Source organism: Musa acuminata, chromosome BXJ2-9 (assembly GCF_036884655.1).
Source record: "Musa acuminata AAA Group cultivar baxijiao chromosome BXJ2-9, Cavendish_Baxijiao_AAA, whole genome shotgun sequence".
NCBI classification, from domain to species: domain Eukaryota; kingdom Viridiplantae; phylum Streptophyta; class Magnoliopsida; order Zingiberales; family Musaceae; genus Musa; species Musa acuminata.
Genome location: NC_088346.1, coordinates 5,285,452 through 5,308,198, shown reverse-complemented (window position 1 = coordinate 5,308,198; position 22,747 = coordinate 5,285,452). Strand labels below are relative to the sequence as shown.

Here is a 22,747-nt window from a genome sequence, read left to right as displayed (position 1 = left end):
TATAAACCCAGATTTAAGCCCATTAACTCTATAACGAAGTTAAAGCCCATCTGACGGCCCAAACTCTATCACTATAAATAAGCAGGCGTTCCATCCACCCCATCCGTAGACCCGTTCAAAAACCCTATCCCGAGCCTCTCCCTTCGACCTCAAACCCTAAGCCTAATTTCCCACCCCTCGGAGCTTTCTCCAATGGCGGATTCCGGAGTGGAGTTGGCGATCGCTCAGGTGGTAGAAGAAGTACAAGAAGAAGCGGAGGCCCTGGGAGGAGCGGAAGCACCGAAGGACGACGAATCCCCCGCCATGGCTGATGGGACCGTGACAGCCGCCGGAGATCACAAGCGGAAGCTAGATGATCTCGAACCCCGCGAAGGCGACGAAGAGGCACCCCTCAAGAAGCAGGAGGTCTCCGCCGATGCCCTGGCCCTTGCCGCCGACGAGCCCGGATCGGGCGATGGGGAGGTCGCCGCCGCGGGTGGATTTGTGGATCGCTCTGGTAATTGCTCGCTCGCTTTAAGCGCCTTCTGCTTTGATTTGTTCGTTGTTGGAGTTTCATTTTTTTCTTTATTTGGAATTCTCTATTGCTTATTGTTTCTTTTGATTTTAAGACGCATCCGCTGTGGCACTGCTTACTGTTACTTTGGCAGATGAGGTGAAATCGGACATTGCAGAAAGCGGTGAGCCAAAGGTAGAGGAGCCAGGGGCGGTTGATGTGAAGTTTGATGCCCAGGAGTTCCAATCTGGTGGAGAGTTGGATGGTTCCGGTATTGAATCTTCTCATTCTTTTTTGAAATTTATCTGGTAGATTCATTCGAGCACATGCTTGTCGGTTTATATCAAGGGTTGGTGGGTTAGGACATCTTTTGTTCGGGTTCTGAGCATCTGAAAGTTAGAGATTTTTTATTAATTTTAGAACAACTAAATTTATAGATATTATTCATAATTGATGGGATGGCCAATTATGTCTTTTGGGAGGTGCTATTTGCTGTCTTTGGTTGCTCTACTACATGCCTTATGTATCCACTTGGTAATAATTTTATATGTTATATGCATAATCAACAATGAAGTGGTCCTGATGTGATTTTTCATTTTATTTAAGCTCTTTACTTTTGGGTTGGGTATTTAGTCTATTTGTACGTTTGAAAGCAATAGTTTCAAGAGTTGATTGCCTCAGTTTGTTTCAGTGCTTATGAATCTTTTAAAAAGTTCTGATTCAGTTAATAACATGGTTACTGGCTAGCGTATGCAGTGGCTGCTGACACAGGAAAAGAGTTACATAAGCCAGAAACTCAAGAACTGGTAAATGGTGACGGACAGGGTGATCAAAGCGCCATGGTACCTCCAGCAGATTTGGGCACGATGTCTCGCAAGACTGAAGTTCCTAACAATAAGGTAATGGATGCCTGTGCTCTCAGCTGCTCATTGTCTTGCTTCTAACTGAGAAATTGGACCATCCAGTCATCAAGTTATAAATTAAAAAAGATACTGGTGCATCCTTGTGTTTCTTGCATTGAATGTGTATAATGATATTTTTATGCAAAATTTTCTTGTACATGTAATATTGATGGTTTTACTGCATCATATGTTCTTATTAGAGCTCTGCTTATCAAAACTGAGGAGCCTAGTTTAGATGCATGTATGATCATGCTCTTTTAGACCAACTTAATTAACCTGATAGTTCACAGTTCATCCAGTGATAATTGTGTGGGTGGGTTGGGCAAAGTTTGCTTTGCTGTGTTAGAATTGCCATTCCTGCCATAATACTGAAGAAGTGGATGACAATTGATAAAGTAGTTAATAACTTCAACATCTTGAGCTCTTGTTCTGATAAAAGAAAATTTTATAAGCTGATGAATGAGTGCTAGAATCAACTAAATAAAATCATTCTGCATAGCAGTGGTGGTGACCTGGAAGCTAAGAAACATGCTGCTGTCTGAAATCATTCATGTCCAATGCAAGTCATTTGCTTAGTAATGTATGGCTTCATTAGATTGGGGAACATGCTGCTATCTGAAAGCATGAAAAAAATTTCACCATCTCTTCTAAGATCTTTAACAAAGAACCCATGGGATGAGAATTCAGGATAAACTTTATCCATTACCTTTGGATTATTTCAAGCAATCTGATTCAATTAAGACCAAATGTATTGTGGTATGGATTGCCCTTTGGCTGTTTGCACTTCATCAGCATCTAAGTTGGAAGTTCTTAAGATACTGCTCCTTGTTTGGTATTCAGTACTTAAGAGCTTTACAATAAGCTAGAATTATGCTTATTGAGTTTGATCATGCACTTTTTCTCCATGATGTAACTGACAAGGATGTGCCTTGGTGTAATGGTTCTATTGTGACCTGTGCTTTAATGAGTCTAAAGAGCTAAAGTACAGGGATAAGAGTTAAATCTTGCTTAAGTAATTAATATGGATGGTACTGAAGTAAACAGAGCATAATTACTTTCAGACATATGATGAGTTGCAAGCTTCAGGAAGCAAACCTCTGCCACTTTTTTGTTTGCTGCCTGTCAATCATTCTGGCATAATTTTCATGAGTAGGTAGAACATCTGGAGAATCTATTGCATAAATGTACTGCAGGCACATTTGTCCTTTAACCACAGATGACATATTGTCTATCTTTTTACGAGGAAAAAAGATAATGACTGATTGCATTATGTTATGGAAGTCGATTGAGGTTATTTAGAGTGGCATCGAGCTTTGTGTTGTATCTGTCTTTTTGTAATTGAACTAGTGATGTACCAGTTGATCTAAGTTGGGATCGAGCTTTGTGTTGCATCTGTCTCTAAGTTGATCTTTGGGACATCGTGTACAGGTTGGTGTTCTTATTGGTAAAGCTGGGGAGACAATAAGGTACCTGCAATTAAACTCAGGGGCAAAAATCCAGATCACGAGAGATGCTGAAGCTGATCCTCATTCTACGACTCGACCTGTGGAACTAATAGGGACCTTGGAGAGCATTAACAAGGCAGAAAAACTGATAAAGGATGTCATTGCTGAGGTTTTTTGTTACTCAAATGTTAACATTTCTTTTTTATCTTTTCCTGTTCTTGTGATAATTTATAGCAGCTTTCTTGGTTACCTTTGTTTTTCGAGTTTTTTTTATGAGTTGCTTTTTTTTTATAGGCTGATGCAGGAGGTTCCCCATCACTTGTTGCTAGGGGCTTTAGTACTATACAGTCCGGTGGAGAACAATTTGAGATTAAAGTACCAAATGAAAAGGTATGAATTGTATGTATACAAATGTTCTTTCTTTTGTGATTTGCATTGAAATTGTTTGTGTTGTTTTGTAGGTTGGCCTAATCATAGGCAAGGGTGGTGAGACTATAAAGAACTTACAGACCAGATCTGGTGCACGCATCCAGGTAAAGATCCTTATGTCGGCAGTTTGAAGTTCATGAACACTGTACAGTTTTGACAATGACTGGACGAATTTCAACTGATTTTCATTTCAATCTACTGTTTTTAGTTGATACCACAACATCTACCTGAGGGTGATGCATCAAAAGAAAGAACTGTACGAATAACTGGAGACAAAAGGCAAATTGAAACTGCAAAAGAAATGATCAAGGAAGTAATGAATCAGGTCTGTTGTGAGACATGATTTTTCTTACTTTTTGTTGATAGCCTGCCTTTTACTTTCCATAACTTCAATTTTACCATCTGGAACTTAGTAGGCATCAATTGTTGCAACTTGAATAAAACGATGGTAAGGTGGTTATTTCTCATCAATATTATCTCAGGAATGTTTGCTGTGAAGTTCTGTTTGTTTTTGGTATGGAATAATCGACTTTGTTGTTTAACCTAGTACTTTGTTAGCTACTTGTTAAGAAGTTAGGTGGGAAGTGGAAAGACCACAAATTATTTTTCAACTTGGCAAAATCAGAACCAACCATGTCTGAGGATGAATATAAGACTCGAAGGTCCAAGGGTTTGTTAACAAGTAAGAGGACTGGGTGTCCATGCAATTGTATTATTAGGTCAAGAGAAAATGGCAGCTATATTTAACCTGTCTTTTGACCAATGATGACTTTGTGCCCCACTTGTGGCCATTGCAACCTTGAGAACCATGAATTCTAAATTTCGAAGAGAAAAATCTCTCTCGCATAAGATATAAGTGCGGAACCTGACTCCTATTTTCGGTGATTTCTCATAAAAGAAATATAAGATTTTTCTGTGTATCACCTTTCTTGGTCGTTTCAGTTTATCTCTTATATGTCAACTGTCGTAATCATGGTTTCGCAAAATATGACAAATATGGTATATGATTTGGGTTGCTGGTGTGGAAGGTGTTCTATTAGTTGGTGTCGGGTTTCTTACTTCACCAGGCTGAGGCTTTGATCCTATGAAATTAATTATACACTTGCATTTTGCTGCATGATTCCTTGTAGTTTGAATTGGATCAATATTACTTCAGATGGTCTGTGGGTTAAAATCAGATGTTATCAACACTATCTCTAGAGATTCCTTTTTTTCAAGGCAAGGTCCTTGATATGATATTGACTTTCATAAATGATTGTTGGCCTACTATAAAAGTAAACATATTTGATGAAATGTCCATGCCTTTACTAAAGCAAGTCAATACGTCCTGTTTAAATTGCCACCAAACAGAGTTGAAATGTTGTTTCATGAAATTCTGTAGCTCTTTTGTTTTGTGATATTAGGGTTGAGATTTTTTATGTAGATTATTTGTCTTGCATCCAAAGAATGATATCTTTGCCTTCATGATCACCTTTGGTGAATAAAAGATGCTATTCCATGTCAACATCTATCTACTTGCTTAGAATGATCACCCTTTTTTCCTTGCGATCATGGTGGCCGGGAGTGAAACACTAATTGCTCATCTTGAGAATGAGTTTTTTGTAAAAAAAATGTCTAACAACAGTTGTGTGATGAACGTAAAGCCTTCTTGCTGCCAGTTGCAGTGGTTTAATTGTGCAGAGGTGTCAATTCCAAATTGGTTGGCTTTCATAATGCAGATTTCGCTATGCCTTACAATTGAGGTCAACATTGGTTTCTTGGTGTAGCAAAAAACTCATTCCTCAGTCTCGTCCACAGAAAGAGGCATAAGTGGCTTTAACCTTTGCCATTGAAGAAGTTTAAAGTTGGTAAGACTGCTTAGACTGAAGATCAAATTCAATTTGTAGAAGTATCATGATGACGTTGGTGTTATCTGGTATAGTGGATGCTCCAAACATTTGCATGTGTTTAGATAATACATCATTCTGCAGAGTCATTACTGCCTTATGATAGAGTGGTGTACATGTTTATCATCTTGCAGTATGTCATGTATATACCCATGAAGTCTAAAGCTCTGGAATCTTCTCATTTGACGATGATATATCCATATCTTGCTCCATGACCAACCTTTGGAATCTGACATGCAATGTATGCTATTAAAATTTTTTAGATATTACACCATTCTGTATAGAGTCATTACTGCCTTATGATCGTGTGGTATGCATGCTTATCAGTCTGCAGAATATCATGTATATACCCATCGAATCTAAAGCTCCTGTATCTTTGTTCTCAGTTGATGATACTATATACACATCTTGCTCCATGACCAACCTTCTGATTCTGATTTATGCAATGTTTGTTCATACTTCATAACTTTTTCTCCATTGCTACCATCTTATCTTCTCTTGCTTCACCTAAGCAAATAATTAATTATCTATTTTGGCTTGAATATCTGTTGCATTAATCAGACAGTTTCTCTTTCTTTTAGCCCATCTTCTCATATAGATGATAAATCTGATGCAGTGTCTTTCTCCATGTACAGATAGTTGCATGTCAGTTGAGATTATTGAAGGATGTAATGTATTTGTTTTTGTTCTCATGTAGCATGAGACATTACTAATGGAAATTATGCACATGACGATTGCTAAATTGCTATATTATATTTGAAATGCTGGCCCTTTAGATAGCAAACTTGCCCTTCTATTGTACTCATGAGTTGATTTTTCATGACAATGGCCAAGAAATGTGATATTGTTTTTATGGTTAATATTATAATTTGCTAATTCCTTCAGACATATTCTCAATTGCAAGTGACTTGTTTGTGCTAGAGTTTCCAACAATATCAATATCTGGTGTAAACAGAAAACTGCTTTTCCAATTTTTTGTAGTTGTGCAAATTTCTAATGCAAGGTTATGATTGAAACAGAGTTAACCTTGTGAAAGGAAATGATTTAAACCTTAATATCAACATAGTACTTGATATTTCTCTAGTATGTAATTGCAGCAGAAGTCTTGGTGTCACATATTTGTATGAGATTGTTTAATTTCATTTTTTTTCACTGACAATCATTCCAAATGGTAACTTTGTGGCTAAATGTTTTGCCTTCTGATTGTGGACGTGAACCTCAAAGGTAGGTCTTGTGTTCACTTGTTAGCTTACTGATGCTTATTGATGCCATTTCATTAATGTCCTTGTATTTCCTGCACATTTTTCATTACATGATTGCCACTTGGAATAAGTTGCTTGCATCAATAAAGAATGATTGTTAATTCTCATCTCTGTAATTCCAAAACATGCATCGGTGTCATGCAAACACATTCATTAGTTTTTTCTCTGAGGTTTTGATTTTTTAAACTACCTGTAGCTCTTTATAGAATGTTTGTGTGATGCTTATCTATTTTTCCATTGTGTTACCTGGATATCATCAGTGATTATTAAGTTTATAGTAATTTGCAATCTTTGGCATGCCTGCATCTTCCATATCTTTGCGGAAGAGTTTCTCTGATCAGCAAATGTTGTACATTTTTTAGCTTAACCTGTTAGTTTGGCCTTATATTTTTCTTGTACAGTGCTCTCCAATCCTTCAATTCTTGTTTAGTAGCATTACTTTTGCCAATATATATATACACACTTGTTGCTGTGTTTTTTTGACAAAGTTGTTATTTTACTTTCATTTCTCTGTTTATAATGATTCATACTATGATCTGATTGTTGCATGACCTCAGAGAAAGACATCACGTGGTAGTACATTTAAATCTGTATTTTGTATTTTTTTTAGCCTGCTGTTTTTATCTAGTTGATTATGCACTGACAATCTGTATCTTCCCTGGCCGGTAATAAGGTCTATTGTTTTCTTAATTTTAACTGAAAATTTGGTGTTGGCAGACGCCTAGGTCATCGCCTCTCTCAGGTTATGGCCAACAAAACTATCGCTCTCGTGGGCCCACTAGCATGTCTCACTGGGGAGCCCGGGCAACAGCTCCGACGCAACCGACCATGGGCTACGAGTACCAGCAAAGAGGCACATACCCGCCCCCTCAGACGGCACAATATCCTCAGCCTTATGGTGGCTACTCGCAGCAGACCACTCCACGAGGCAGCTATAGTGGTAAAGACTGGGATCAGAGGTCATCAGCGCCTGTCCATAACACTCCAACTGGTGGATATGATTATTATGGTCAAGGTGGTCCAAATACTGGAACTCAAGCTTCATTGCCCAACCCCATGTCTGGCCCATCCCCAGGACCTGTGAATTATGGACGACCGCAAACTCCAAACTATGGACAACCTACTCCTTATGGACACCCTGCTCAACAGCACTACGGTCAGGGTTATAATGAGCCCAGCAGGTATGATAGTCAAGGACCAGGCCAACAGTTCTATGGCCAACAACAAACAGTGGCCTCGCAGCCAGGCGTCCAGTCCGGTTTCAGTCAGCAACAATCATATGGCAAGCCCCCTTATGGTGTTCCCCATCAGGAGGTGCCCCCATATGGTGTACCCTCAAGAACAAGTCAACCAGGGGATCCAACGTATCAAGGTCATGCGACATCAGCCTATGGATCTGGCACTACGACCCAGCAATATCCCTATGGTTCCAATATACCTTCTCAACCAGCCCCTTCTTACAACCAGACTTATGGGCCTGCCTCTGGTGCTGCGGATGGATACACTCAACCACCTTCGGCAGCTTACGCCCAGCAGGGTGGCCAAGCGGCTCCTCTTGGCTATGGTCAAGTTGCACAGCCAGTGCCAGCTTACACGCAGCCAAGTTCACATTCTGCTGGTTATGGACAGTACGCGTCATCCCAACAGGGTTATGGTGAAGCTGCAAGCAATGGTAATTATGGATATCCCAGTGTGCCTTCTGATGCAGCATATGGAACTACCATTCCTGGCTCGGGCTATGGTGCACCGCCAGCAGGCGGCGGTCAGCCCGGTTATGCCCAGCAGCCATCAAACCCATCAGGCTATTATGATCAATCGGTGGCCCGTTAATGCACCGTTGTATACGGAAGTTTCTCGCAATGGCGACCAGTGTGATTCTGCTCCCATGTATGCTCAAGTTCAGCTGTTGTCAGTCTATTTAACTTTAGCGTACTTGGTATATGATCTCTCGGCAGTTGGATTTCTGCATGTGGGGCAATATGACCCTTCTATTGTCTTGTTGACTTTTAGTTTCAATGGATTATATTGACTCGGGATTAGGTTTTTCTACTACTGTTTCCCGGTTTTCCTGTGTATTGTTTCTGTTTCAGGGTGGCTATGGACAGCAATGATATGGTCAGCTTGTTTCGCTTATTCTTGCGGATGTATTTGTTGCAGCACACACACTGGGAAGGTGTGTGTGTTGGTTCGAGCATGCAATTAGGTGCAACAAATGGGATTGGGATGCAACCACAATTAAATTCTCTTATATCAGGAGAACGGTCAATCTCAAGGAATGGAACCCGTAACAGAAGCATGGGTTGGGAATCAGAATTTTATTCGCTCCTGTGAATTGCGTCACCATCATAATGTTAGATGATATTAGATTTGATCACCCTCCGCAAAACTCATGATACTGTCAGTTGCTCGAGATTTGCCTCATGTTATTTAACACTGTTACAACCCACAAATGACATTATAGAAAATAAAATCCCTTGATTTCTCTGAAATGAGGCAACTCCTTTAAGGTAATGATGACATCGAGATACAAAATATACTCTCGTAAAGTTTGTTTACGTGTAATGTGTCCGGATTTGGAGTGCACCAATTCATCTCGGAGATTGCCATATTTTCATTTCGAGTACACAATTCACATGTACACAAAAGGGTTTGAAGTACACTTTTTATTTCATTCTGATAAATCGATGGGGCCAAATGTAGAGCTGAAAGCTAAAAATTGCTGTAGTTTGTATGCCGTGTGTGCCAATGCAGACACACAACCTTGTGCCCCAGCTCAGCAGTTTTGATGAATGACAAAAGGCTTGCACGTAACCAAAAGGAGTCGAGGGCTTCTCAAACCCGAATCATGATCTAAGCCGACTGCAGGTGATTTCGCAGATGACTCGGAGAATGCTTTTAGAAGTTTCTTCTTCCGGTAGTTTAAGCAGTTTAGCGACTCTTGAGTACGAGGCATGGTGATTTAGATGAGCCTCTCCTTGTAATGCTGTTTCAGGTTCTTTATGGAGCACCGGTGGTGACAAAGCCCACTGCATCGCCCATATTGCTAGAGGGCGCATGTAGCAAAGCGACCGATACTGGTCGTTGTTATTCCAAGCTTCAGGTGTCTGAAATGAATACCTGTCATCCAAATTAACTCATAGTAAGATGACAACAGACTTTATTAGGATGGGTCCATTCAAAAAGAACCTCTCCACTTTAAAACATAGTGGGCAAGAGTAAAGATATTTATGCTAAATCCTGAATCTCGGGAACTATTATGGCACGGCAGAACACTATAAATAATATCAATAAAAAAAATATCAGAATGTTTTTTGATTTGACTAGAAACATGCCTTGTACAGAAATCAATGACTAGAAAAGATCCATTAGTTGAACACAAATTAATTGGGACATTAAGGCTTGTTGTTGTTACAAGACATATATAATCCAAGTTCTAATCACACCACCCTAGACCTGACCCAATGGTATTGTCATCCACAATATAAATACTAATAGTCATCCTAACCATTTGAGTAGAATCTTTCTGAAAATAATTCTAATTAGGGGTTCATTATTGTCAATAACTCTTGTGAATTCATTCCTTATAGTACTCGCCTTCCGAAACATGAAGTGCCCGTACATCTGAAACATGGTTTCCAACACTTGTGGTCGGCATGGGGCATATTAATAGGTATTTTCTGTCTAAAATAGGACCAATACTGGATCATATAGTTGGGGTAACAGTTTGTACTTTTTTTTTTTGTGGCTACCGATTGGGTTATCATGTGATACACCACTACTATGCTAGTTTTGTTATACTGGACCGAGTTCTATCAACAACACATCAGCACAATTAAAAACAAGGGTCTAGTGATAGCATGTGAATGCCACATTTGCACCATGTCATTGCTGATCTGCATATTGTAGAGTCCCATGAGTCCCACATTTATCTATGCATCATATGGACACTACATTATCATGTCATTGTGATGCAAGCGTAACATCAATATCATGTCAAATTACATTAAGTTTATTGCCTAGTAGGTTACAGCAAGAGCTAATTATCCAGTGGTGTAAAACATTGGTGAGTTTATATGTATTATGTGCTTTAAACCATAACTGCATAGGTTGAAGCTGGGCAAACCATTGGTGTATAAAGTATAAACTATAATTAGTCCTAATAAATTTGGTCATAACTTAATCTTTGTCCTACTTTGGTGCACAGACTATTTGCCATGAATAATTCGCAACAGGTTTATTAAATGGCAAGAAATTGTTGGCCAGACAAGTTAGCTGCTTTGCCTAAAAAAAAAGGGCCAGATAGAATAAAATTAAAAGGTGCAAAGATAAAATAGAATCTATAGACACCTGGAATTTGAAGGTGCTAAGATGGAATAATATTTTCTGATATAAAGAATTTATAAAACTGATATGCAAGCTTATGACACCAAAAAAGGGTAAAAAGGGCCCAGGAATGCACATGTAGGAATGCAAAGGAATGACACAAAAGGTCAATAGTGAACATGCCACTAGTAGGACCATGTAATTAGCTATGTTCATGGTGTGTAGAGAGGAAGTACCCTACATGATGGTTAACCTTGGATAAAGAACATTGACTGATGTTTCACAGTGTTGGAATTACAAAGGGATAGATACTAACCCCAATCCTTCTTGAGACCAGGCAGCTTCATATATCCCTTGTGCAGTTCTAAATGCTTCTTCCAACATGCCTTCTTGAATCATTGCGGCAGCAACTGAATATGTTACACCAGACCATATCTCTCTTGACTGCATGGAAGACATATCAATAGTACCATCTGGTCTCATCCCATTAACTGCTCCTCTCTTTCCATCCTTGAATTTTAAGACATTAAAGCAAAAGATTTTCTGAAATGTACTTTTTGCTTTCTCCTTATCAACAATTGGCATAAGACCACAAGCTCTAGCATACCTGAAATATAGTCAAGTATTCGAATAATTGAACTCTCACAAAAAGGGGATGAAAAAAGTAGCCTTACCCAACAGTAGAGCTGAGAGTCAAACATCACAAATACAGTAAGGTAAGAGAAGTAAATGAGATAAAACCAACAAATATTGTTACATATGAATGGATGCACGTTATTAGGCTACAGGGAAAAAATCAACTTGGATGCTGACAGAAGAACAACACAACATATATCATATAAATAAAATTGAAGTATAAAAGAAATTATATTTTGTTCTACAAAATTACCTTTGTGATGTAAACCTTCTGAGACAAATAGATTGTGTATGTATGAAACATCCACCAGGTAGCAAAATCCAATTAAATGAATATTTTGAACTAAAACAAATCACTTTTTTCTTTATGTACTTACCAATGTCCAGCTAATTGATCAGCCTGAATAGATGAGCTTGTCTTGCTACCAGAATTGTCATAATTGAAGTAAGAACCATTCCACAACTTGTAATAAACAGATTTTGCTTTCAGATACTTGTCCCAGAAAAGTTCTTCAGAGGCTCTGTCACCAACTTCACGTGCCATAGCCGAAGCAGCTTGCAGAGCAGCCACCCAGAGTCCTCCACTATATGAGCTAACACCGGTAGCTGACCAGACATCGTAGGTTTGATCAGGAAAGCCTTCATTTTCAATCATTCCATCTTTATCCTTGTCAAACTGATCCATGTACGACATGGCCATGTACACCGAAGGCCAAACAGCTTTTGCAAAGGACTTATCACCGGTGGCTACCGTGTCTCTCCAAACTTGAAGTACGAATTTAGGGTTCAAGTCCTTCCATCTATCTGTGTTGTAAAGGTTGTAAGCATTAACTTTAAACCATGGGTCATAAAGCCCAAGATCATGAGGAACAGCCCCAAGAACTTTTCTTGCAGAGCACTTGCCATCGTGCAGAGTTTTGACCTTCTCAGGATCATGCATCATTACTGCAGCAGCGAAGTCTCGTTGAATGCTCAGTTCAAGTTTTGGAAACAGCATGATCAGGGAAAAGGATGAATAAAAATGGACATCATAGGTATTCCACATATAGTACTCAATCCCTTCAAGATAGAGAAACCGGCCAATGTTTTCTTCTCCTTGAAGTAGTGATGTCCCTATAGCCGAGTTAGATGCAATGGGCGCGTGCAACTTTTCAAGTATTGATGCCATTCTATCAAGGAGATTGACTGCAGTGTTCTTTCTTGTTATGACCTCAGTCAAGTTGTCAAAATCTCCATTCGACATATCAAGGGAGAACTTTCTTTCCTCAATAGTTGCTAAACTCTGAATTGGTGGTGACCCATCTGTGGTAGGACATGATGAACTATTAGTTACAAGAAAATATTGTTTGTCAAGTATGGTACAAATGGAAAATCACCTGTCCAAATAGTTCCTCCAGCATTAAAATAATATAGTTCATTAAATAATGTGACAGCATACCTGAAATGAAACTTTAATAAATGTCAAAACCATTTTGAAGCATTAATTTTTTATTGTATTTGGTATGGTATCTAAAACATACCAAGCGGGGAACCTCTTATCCTGCAAAATAGGATTTTGCCATTCCTCAATCTGTGTCTCCCAGGAACCATGCTCTATTGAAGTTAGAATGAAGGAGAAAGATTTAGATGTGAACTAATTTAGGAGCAAAAGCTATGAAGGCTGGAGCAAAAGCTGTGAATTAATTTAGGAGCAGAAGCTAATAAATATATATTGGTCCATCAGAAGAAAAATCAACCCAAAGACATGTAACAAACTGAGCTAAATATCATACCGATAATGGCATCATGCACAAGATTTGCTGCTGCATCACAATCAATTCCATAAAATTTTGTATAGCGCCTGTCATCACAACTCAATTCATCAAAAACAACAGAATTACTTGTGCTCTTAAAACTCATGCAATTGGATCGTAGCTTGCTTACCTGTGATAAATCTTGCCACTAGGAAACTTTACTTCAGGGCAAGCCCACGATAAAGAAAATGTCACAGTACGGGTCGTTTGTGAAGCAAGTGCCACAGAAGCTGCAACAGCTGCTCCAATTGATGATCCAGGTTCAGAATGAAAGGAAATTTCATGAGCATCAAGGTGGTCAAAAGATCCATGCTGTTTGGTGTAAGATGTTCAACAAAATGGCAATGTAAGAATTATGATAATAAAGAAAGAAAAACAGTTAGTTCATATGATAGAGGATTCTGTACTAATAAACTCTTCATGAACTTCTTTCTAGATAATTGATGCTATAGCTCAAAGACTTAATAGATGTGTTCTGAATGACAGGAAGTAAAAGAGAAATGAAGGAACCTAAATCAATAGCAGAGATTAAATGTCAAATCTGATTCATATGATAGTCTACATGGATACCTTCTTCAACACTGAGATTATTTGTCTTCTATATGAGATTATTTATGTTCTCTAGATGAACACAGCTCCTTTTTTCCAGATTTAGCAGATTATTTGAAGGTTGCTACTAATTTAAATGAGCTTAAAACCGTCAGGGATAAGGTAGATCATCCTTGCCACCAGCTTGACTTCTGGGCATATGAAAAAGCTCCACTCTTGCTTAGATAATCCTTGATCGAGAAATAGACACAAATACCTAGAGAATCAATGTTAAAGACAAATTGACAACTTGCAATGCTTTGAATTATGACCGAGCATGTTGTCATAGACTGAGCTTCACAACATAGGCTATATGGTGTTCCTACACTAACCTTCTTAAAAGAACCATTCAGCAAACGGAACCAAGGATAAATACTTTGCCTGTTGATGAAAGGCACATGAGGTAACACAGTTTTACAGGAAACATAGAAAACATCATTGATAAGTGAAGAGCTTCAATTGAAAAGTAAGACAAGGCAAAGGGGCCAGTAGAAAAGGAACAAACAATCACCAGAAATTCTATATACCAAGAAATCCACTTAATTGTTCTTGCCCACCTCCGAAGTATTTCCTAGAAGTCAATCCAACCAAATGCCTACATTGGTATCATAAATGCCAAGATGGATGGCATTTTTTTTTGTAGCATCTCAGTTCTCTGCTAAATCATAGTCGAGGCCATAGCATGATGAAAACCTAGCCATCACAGTGTAAAATCCCCTTGTGTATAAACTGTCGAGGATCTTAACATTCTGCGCCACATAATCAGATGGATACCAAACAATTCCAAGAATTGACACCACACAACAATGAACACTTTTGCTAGTAAGTCTTATATTCATGCAAGCATCAACAAAGTTACAATCCCTGGTTTCAACAACCAATATGATATTGTATGAACCACGTGCAGATTGACATGCAACACAAAATTAGACTGTCCTGCCTGGTACACATTTAAAGCCATTGCCTTTCATACCCCCAAGTGAAACTAAAAAAGAAAACACGACTAGTTGAAACTAATGGTTATCTGTTCCTGTTTAGTGTTCACGGCTCAGGCTAATTTGATTGAGCTTTTAAGGGTTCTCTCAAAATGTCAGCTACTCAAATTGTTTTCCTTCTTGAGGATTGGCCCTCATGAATTCCAGCATAAGCTGACCAAGGAATCTACCACCAAGCAACTGTTGACTGATGTATAATCCTCCAACTTAGATGAGGACCTAGAAAGGAGGCTCAAAGATATTTTCACACCAATGGACCATATTGATTGGTCCATCAACCAGAATGGCATAAAACACCAAAAAGCAGATCCTTGATGTACTGGATTGGAACTTCTTTATTTTAGACTACCAAACAAAACATGCAATAAAGCATTACTGCCACATCTTATGAAAAAAATTGCAAAACATCAGCCAACATGCTATGCAAGCAACTAAATTCAGGTGACCAATTTAGGATTGGGAATTGTGGGATGGTTTCAGCATAATGAGATTAAATGTCAATTAATATCACAAACCTCTTTGATTGCAGACCACATGTCCTTAGCTGTAAATGCATCAGAATCTCCACTTATCATGAAGCAAGGACATTCAGAGACATGGACATCAGCTGTTTCTTCTGCTGCTATGGCAAACGTTACTGGAGGTAGACCATCATCGGTCCTGTATCCACATATATAATACCCCAGAATAAGTAGGATCTACAATAAAAGGATATTACCACCAGCTCAACAACCCAATGTTATCATTCATGATATTCTGTTCAGGGTCTCAATTTTCATATTAAAAAATACCTATGATGTAAAAGTACTCCACGAACACCATCTTTCTCTCTGCAACAAGAATACATGTTAAACACCATATCTTACATATTTAATAAGGTACAAATAGAACATCTGCTGAATAGAAAAAAGGTGAATGAATTTTATGAATGAGCTGGTTAGTGTATTATACTCTTACACCATTTTTGAATTAGAGTGATATCCAGAAAACTCAGAGGTTCCACCCACAGAATTCTGCAGAAATCAAAGAAAGTAACTAAATGGCCATTTTTCTCCATTTAGGTTATATTAAATGATTAAAACGCATAAATAAAATTAATTAAAAGAACATCAATGACCAATAGTACAAGCATAAAATCTCGATAGATTTGTAAAATAATGATGCAAATAAATCAGAAAAGTATTTTTTTCTTACAGCCCATGTGAAAAGCAATGTTACTTCAGCAGCAATCTTTGCCAGATTGGTCAGCTGGAAATATCATAAAACAACAGCTTAAAACAATATATAGTTATTTGCCATGACATAAGTTATCAATTTGTTTTTCTTTTTTACTGTGAATGTGAACACTGCAACAGGGTAGCTGCTCTCTTTGTAATTGTGAGGTATAAATGGTGAAATTTGGCAGCAAACTATTTTAAGATCTGGATCAGGTTCTCCTGCATTGGCAAATACAAAGACAGAGCAAAAATGAACCACATACAATGATCATAAAACATTTTCAAAATCCATATCAGGTAATGGTGATTACCGTCATAGATAGTCCAGGCCCTTGGATACAGAGCATGATAGGTAGTATTCTTACCATCCAGGTTCCAATCCCAAGATCCAACTCCTGAAATGGAATTTTGTCTGCATATCAAGAACTTCAAATGGTTTTAAGCTTTCTGAACAATGTGAACCCGAAAGAAAGATAGATATCTAAGTTAATAAATTCTTAAATATTAATTTTTTTGTTACTCAAGGATACAAGGGAAAGCCAAAAAAGAAAGTAACTGCTTACTTGATCAATTCTGGGTTCCTAGGAGACAGAACAGTTGAGTACTTCTTACCATCCGAGCGTGAGATAAAAACCTACCAAGATAGACATTGGATGAGATAAGGTTCTAAACTGTGATGCTGGTATTTATGGATATTCATCAATACTTCATTTCAGGGAAAGTGAACACCCTTCACTTGGTTCTTTAGAAGACGTGCAATTTTAGTGTTGGATGCCACAACATTATTACCAAGCAATTAGTTGAAATGCATAACTGTGGAAAACTACTTTGCTCTTTCGTGTATTTAAAACATCAAATGAACATTCATTTTATAGGGAAACAATCTGATGGTGATCATGCAAAAGTTAACAATCTAATTTCATGTTTCATACACATTGTAGAAAACAATCACTGAGATGAGGATGTCAAGATAGATGCAAGGGTTTAGTAGAAAAGATAGAGTAGGGTTTACATTCATGAACCATAAATAATAGTTCCAATTGAGGATAAATAACATGAACTAAAAAACACATTAAAATATGTAGAAATATATGGAGAAAAATAAATAACACTTATCACACATCTCTTTACCAACATCATATTTGAAACAAGCTTAACATATAAATGTGACTTACAGAAAATTGATTTGCTAGTACAGATTTGTCTTCACAAACTCCAGGGAACAATTGCCATCGTTGAAAATCACCTCTGTAGCTTCTTCCAATACTTCCTACACTAAATGCCAAAAAATCCAGAGAAGGAAACAAATCAGCTTATTAGCAACTACTGATGCAGAAGTGGACATTCTCTCTCATCTGAAAATAGATTAGCATAAAATAGCTAGAAGATATTTGAAATGAGTTAAGAGTTAAAACCAGCTCTTATAGAATGGAATAGAATTAACTTGAAGAACAAAAAGGTCTTATGCACTAAAGTAGTACAAAGCAAGGTGTTAATATTCAATAGTATACCAAGCAGTAAACAGCCTATATTATCCAACTATATGGTTCTGTACCAGTCCTTGGTCAAGCCAGTAAATATTGACTGGTATATACTAGTTTGGCCATTATTTGAAACTACCAAATATTGTTATCAATTGGTATCTAATCGGACTTTAGTGCTAGCTTTATAACTAGTGCTAAATGCACTGCCCAGCATAACTGGAGAAAAATGATAAAACACATAGACTTGATGATGTTGTTATTAAATGAACAACCAAACACCACAACCTGCCATGATAACCATTCTATAAAGTTAATCCATTCTTTGCTTCCTAACATCAAATGAAACTCCATTTACCTCGAAACAACAAGCTACTCTAAGCAAGGTTTAAAATACTGTCTGTAACAGTGGGTATGGACCAATACTTATCAGTTCAACAGTCAACCAAAATATGAACCGAGCACTTTTGTGCCAGTTCAGTGCATTGTGGATTATACTGCCTAGTAAGCTTACCAGGCGATAAGCCACCTGGTGCCAAATTGTACGAGACAGTATGCCTACTATTGGTACCTGTAGTCATCTCTCTGTCACATTTGCTTTCTCTCACATGCTCTCTCTTTCTCCCCTTCTCTGCTGTTGCTCCTCTTCCCTGCCATGTTGCTGCAGTCTCCTCATCCAGGTCATCACTATTTCCTCCTCTTTCTACCAGCGTGCCTCTTCATCCTCCAACGCCTCCTCCACTCTTCTCTCTGATCTGAGCAGTATCAGCTTGACTGTTAGTATGTCAATCTGTACCCAAACCATGCTGATTCGGCCACTGACTAGTATCTATATCAGACCTAGATTTTCTAAACCTTGGCTTCAAGTATTGGTAGAATGTTATATTTATGTGACTTCAAATGAAATAAGATACTGATAGGTACATTGCTAGCTTGCCTATCTATAATACTATTATTGCCTGGAATCGCACTTGAGACCTTGAGTAAATTAGTAGTGTTATATTCAGTTTTACCGTTTATTTACTTCAGTTGTTCTCATATATTCGTATCTTAAATATATTGCATAATCTCTTGTAGCATAATTAGTTGGAAGAGTCATTGCATTCAATCTCATTGTTAGTGTTTTAAGGTTTACCTATAGGTTGTACTAACCCTGCATTAGCAAAGTTAGAATATAGAGTCCAAATTGCATGAAAGATCCAAGAAATTTCCATAACATTTTAGAAACAAACTGTTCCTCATAAAAGCATGTTAACCTGCAAAATAGAGAAGTACCCAATGCCACCAAGAGGAACACCCTGGCAGGACATACCAATGCGCTTCTTCAGAGGGTCAATCACCGCAACCTAAAGCCAAATATCATTCCCAAAAATTATGCTAAAAGACAACAATGTTGAAACGATGGTATGATATAAATTTGCATGGAACAAATGTAATCATATTATTCACCTGTCCTCTTGCAATGTCTTCAACAATTTGTCTTCCAAGTCGAATACCCAGTGGAGCCTGCAAAAACCATATAACAAGTAATCTGACAAGAGAACAAGTTTCTGTGAACCTGCATGGCTAATCTGTCATAATGAATAATGGCCCAAAAACATCAGAGTTATTTGCATGTTTCTAAGTGATAGTCCAGAAAAGAAAAGATACTGCTGAATCTGACATCAAGAGACAGAGTTTTGCATGTAATCATAGGAGCATGAAAACAAGTGGCCTACCAAATTCCTGGTAACTAGATGATATAAGTAATGCAAAAGCAGTAAAGTCCATCCAAAGGAAACTAAGATCAAATAGGACCATCAAAATGACAAACTTCATTAGAAAAATACTTCATTTAAGCAGAATTTTAATTGGATATTTGTTGCCACAAAAATAACAAATCTTTTGTTTATTACTGTATAGAGAGTCAAATAAGAAATATTCAACTTCTGAGATATGAATTCAAAGCTTTAAACGCTTCAGATGTAGCTAACAAGATGAAATTCTAAATGAACTTCAAGCTTTCTTGTATTATATGATACAACAAGTAGAATCGTAATATGTGATTGAAAGCTGTTAGGAGTTTCACCTAGCAGGAAAGGCATTATCCAGCGAAACATCTCAATTTGTTACCCAACATAAAGTGAAACATCTAAATAGGAACTGTGAAATGGATGCTGTCGAAGCAAAGACAATATTAAAGTTCAAGTAGTGACAGACACAACTAACTTGGTAAAATCACTGATCAGCAACCTCATGTTTTGGTTAGTAAAAATCTTATCAAACATACATGTTTATGTGCCATTTCTTCTGCGCAAAAATAGCATATATATGATATCATTATGGTTAAGAGAGTCCTCCATGCACTTTTTTCCTTCTCTCGTGCTGTCGTGTCTCAACTGATAATAGATAGTATGAACTGTGAAGGCGTATTGACATTGGCTTTAATTTGTGACAATCAAGCTTCCACTAAAGGTCCACCTGCAAGGGGGTAAATTTTTCTTCATTCTTTCTATGGTTAACTATATTCATGTTTAATTGAAACTTTTCCTCCCATCACAACTTTCAATGTCATAGCTAAACCTAATTTAATTATAACAGCTACACTGATTTATTCCAAATCTTTAACTGGACATTGTATACAATGTTTTCTTTCACCATTATCGTTAATTATTTTCTGCACTCCATTAAAAAGCATAACTAAGCTTGCATTTGACTAGTGTTCTTTTCAAGATCATCTTTTTTTTCGGAATCTTTAGATACTCTATACAGTTTCCTTAAGATACACTTTCTGCTTTGTCGTTTATCACAGAAACAAGCAACAAAAGGATATTTTTGCTCTATATAAATCTAAACTAAGATCCTTACCCACACATATTAAAGCTTCTTTTCCTAAACAATATGTACTTTGAATGTGAACATTTAACTTAAAAGGACACAACAAGGAGCATGTAAAGGACATTTTATAATGGCAGAAACTCATACTTGTCTGTGGACTATGGTGCTACTTAGAACTAAATGGACAACTTAACAGAAGAAAAGGAAATATAATGTTTCATCAGTTAAAACAGGCATCAAGATTCAGAAAGACAAAATGATAATTTGTAATAATTTCGACTAAAATTAAAATGTCATGCCCCATTTTGTCCACTCAGCACATCTAAATTGTTAGGTTTCCAGTCTATGACCTAAACAACAAAAACTTGGCAATGGGAACAAGTTCCTAGTTCAGAACCCAATATCATAACCAAACCTCTTCAAATTACTTGTGAAATATCTTATTTCCACTGAATCATGATTAGCCGTACCATTAAAAAAGAAGAAGATTCAGCAACAGCAATACCAGTTTTAGCTTCTCTCGCATGGTTAGAGTGAATTCAGACAATTGGTGGCCCTTGTCATTTACTTTCCTCTGCCATGTTAACGAGGGAGGTTGTCCATTATCATGGTTTACCTAAAGGATAAGATAATCCCAAGTCAAGTTAATATCAACGATAACAGTGGATAGCATGATGTTGAGAGATAAAATGAATAGTAGCAAGACAACTGTTGATATTGAAAAAACATTCAAATACTCTGTAATCAACAACCAAAATATTAACTATATTTAAAAAACCAAAACATACCAAAAGGTCATCTGCCCTGGAATGTGGATCGCTCAATAGTGGATCCTTCATTCTTTTCATGTTACCATTCTCAGACATCTTGATTCGGTCAACCTGGTCAGGTTGAAGCTTTACAAATTAGGTTGAAAATTTTGGCTCAATTGTTGTATTAGACTAAATTTAATAGGCTAGAAAAGAAAAGCAAATTTAAAAATAATAAAGGTCGCATGGTTTTATAATAAACTTTGACTGACATATCACAAGTTCCATAACCATATACCAGAGAAATATTCTAAAGCATTGGAAAATTCAACGCCAATTAATATTATGGTAATTTTGCTCAGTCAACTGCTACTCATGGGGACTTGTGGAACAAAACCCAATTCGTTAAAAGACTAGGATTAGAGTGGCATCATCACCATTCAATTGCTATTAAAAAAATCTGAAAAAAGTGAATAAAGACTGATTGAAAATTTGGAGTTGCAGCACATCTTAGATTTTCTCACTCATAATGCTCTTATCGGTGTAAGTAACCTAGTAAAATGACAGATATAAAATTATATGTAATTGTTCTCTTTTTTTTTTTCTTTTGGCTTTTTCTTCTTTGTTTCCATCTGTTTGGATTGTAAACCAGACTTGATACTATGCCACAACTTTTAAAATCACAAAAAGAAAATCAAGGAATTATTACCATGCAAGGGAAGTGATGAATACAATGTGCCAATACATACGTTACCTTTTCAGAGGCAGTTTCAAATGAAATTATTATTTGATTCATGGCGAAAGAAAATGTAATCAACATGCATCTCTACAATGTTATTCCATATACTTGAAGATTATAAGAGATCTATGTAAATCCTTAAAGATCACATCAGAACTCTGATCTCTTGTTCTAACTGCAATGTCAAATTCGATTAAAATTACAAAATCGTGAATAGGATCAACGGGGTAACTTTAACAACATCGCATTAATCAAATCATACATAAAATCGAAACCAACGTTCTCACAAGGATTTAAAGATGGATAACTCAAAATTTCCTCTAAACCGTTACATCAATTGCGAACAAGAGACAAAAAGATCCTTCAACCAAATAATGCACCAGAAGAACCACTTTATTACCGTCTAAAGAACTCGTTTGAACCCCAAATCTAAGAAGAGCAAAACCTCTCCTACCTACTGCAGACAGTACTCAAATAAAAAAGATCATAGGAACAAGCCAATGTCTTCTGAAACCGTGATGAATCGCCGGTTAATGACGCTCAACCAGAAGATCAAGAAACATCATTCCACAAGCAAGGGCCGGCACTCGATATTAAAAGAAGAAACACAATATTTAGTTTGTAGATCACAATCTACCTAAAGTACCGAGAGAGAGAGAGAGAGAGAGATTGCCCAGATTGGATCGGATCTGGGAAGGAGGAGGAGAGATTTGATCGGCAGAGAGCCCCAACCTGTAACAGCGGGCGCGGGCGAGAGCGAGAGCGAGAGCGATTAGTGAGATGTAAATGTCGTTGTTGTAATTGGTAGCCAACGTGATATCCTCTTGCCGTTGTTGTAATTGGTAGCCAACGTGATATTTATTTATACTGTCACAATTCAGCATAATTACGAGGGGACCAGGTGTCCCCAGATGATCTCAGTCGTTCATCACGGTGATCACCCGATCGATCGGACGGATGGTGATCACCCGGCCGGATGGTTGGATGTCTGG

At 37.6% G+C, this 22,747-nt stretch overlaps 2 protein-coding genes across 6 annotated transcripts; one reads left to right on the top strand and one right to left on the bottom strand.

Moving 5' to 3' along the window:
• Positions 1-96: 96 nt before the first annotated feature.
• Positions 97-8,466, top strand: LOC135622753 (uncharacterized). Of its 2 annotated transcripts, none has more exons than XM_065124888.1 (8): positions 97-496; positions 648-764; positions 1,241-1,392; positions 2,824-3,009; positions 3,135-3,230; positions 3,302-3,373; positions 3,478-3,594; positions 7,135-8,466. In XM_065124888.1, exons 1-8 carry the CDS (start codon positions 193-195, stop codon positions 8,245-8,247), a joined length of 2,157 nt encoding a protein of 718 aa, XP_064980960.1. In that variant the 5' UTR covers positions 97-192; the 3' UTR covers positions 8,248-8,466. The 2 variants fall into 2 exon arrangements, with proteins under 2 accessions (XP_064980960.1, XP_064980961.1); XM_065124889.1 differs by having other exon boundaries at positions 98-496; positions 1,250-1,392.
• A 542-nt stretch (positions 8,467-9,008) lies between these two features.
• On the bottom strand, positions 9,009-22,607 carry LOC135622751 (uncharacterized). Of its 4 annotated transcripts, none has more exons than XM_065124881.1 (20): positions 22,488-22,607; positions 21,056-21,148; positions 20,773-20,883; positions 18,900-18,956; positions 18,726-18,796; positions 17,145-17,244; positions 16,533-16,603; positions 16,281-16,381; positions 16,085-16,188; positions 15,947-16,000; positions 15,710-15,765; positions 15,544-15,582; positions 15,268-15,412; positions 13,300-13,481; positions 13,149-13,216; positions 12,897-12,969; positions 12,753-12,814; positions 11,754-12,678; positions 11,057-11,347; positions 9,009-9,534 (listed from the first exon to the last, which is right to left on the bottom strand). In XM_065124881.1, exons 2-20 carry the CDS (start codon positions 21,131-21,133, stop codon positions 9,261-9,263), a joined length of 2,862 nt encoding a protein of 953 aa, XP_064980953.1. In that variant the 5' UTR covers positions 21,134-21,148; positions 22,488-22,607; the 3' UTR covers positions 9,009-9,260. The 4 variants fall into 4 exon arrangements, with proteins under 4 accessions (XP_064980953.1, XP_064980954.1, XP_064980955.1 ...); XM_065124882.1 differs by lacking the exon at positions 22,488-22,607 and adding an exon at positions 22,393-22,455; XM_065124883.1 differs by lacking the exons at positions 20,773-20,883; positions 21,056-21,148; positions 22,488-22,607 and adding an exon at positions 18,022-18,205 and having other exon boundaries at positions 17,145-17,239; positions 18,707-18,796.
• Positions 22,608-22,747: the final 140 nt, after the last annotated feature.

Bases quoted from the DNA above. Each gene is read 5' to 3' on its own strand.
- LOC135622753 (XM_065124888.1), top strand. From the start codon at position 193: ATGGCGGATTCCGGAGTGGAGTTGGCGATCGCTCAGGTGGTAGAAGAA. The intron at 1,393-2,823 runs GTAATGGATGCC...CATCGTGTACAG, and splicing joins CTGAAGTTCCTAACAATAAG to GTTGGTGTTCTTATTGGTAA. The intron at 3,010-3,134 runs GTTTTTTGTTAC...TTTTTTTTATAG, and splicing joins TAAAGGATGTCATTGCTGAG to GCTGATGCAGGAGGTTCCCC.
- LOC135622751 (XM_065124881.1), bottom strand. From the start codon at position 21,133: ATGTCTGAGAATGGTAACATGAAAAGAATGAAGGATCCACTATTGAGC. The intron at 16,001-16,084 runs GTAAAAAAGAAA...TGATATTTCCAG, and splicing joins TTGCAGTGTTCACATTCACA to CTGACCAATCTGGCAAAGAT. The intron at 15,766-15,946 runs GTAAGAAAAAAA...TGATTTCTGCAG, and splicing joins CATTGCTTTTCACATGGGCT to AATTCTGTGGGTGGAACCTC.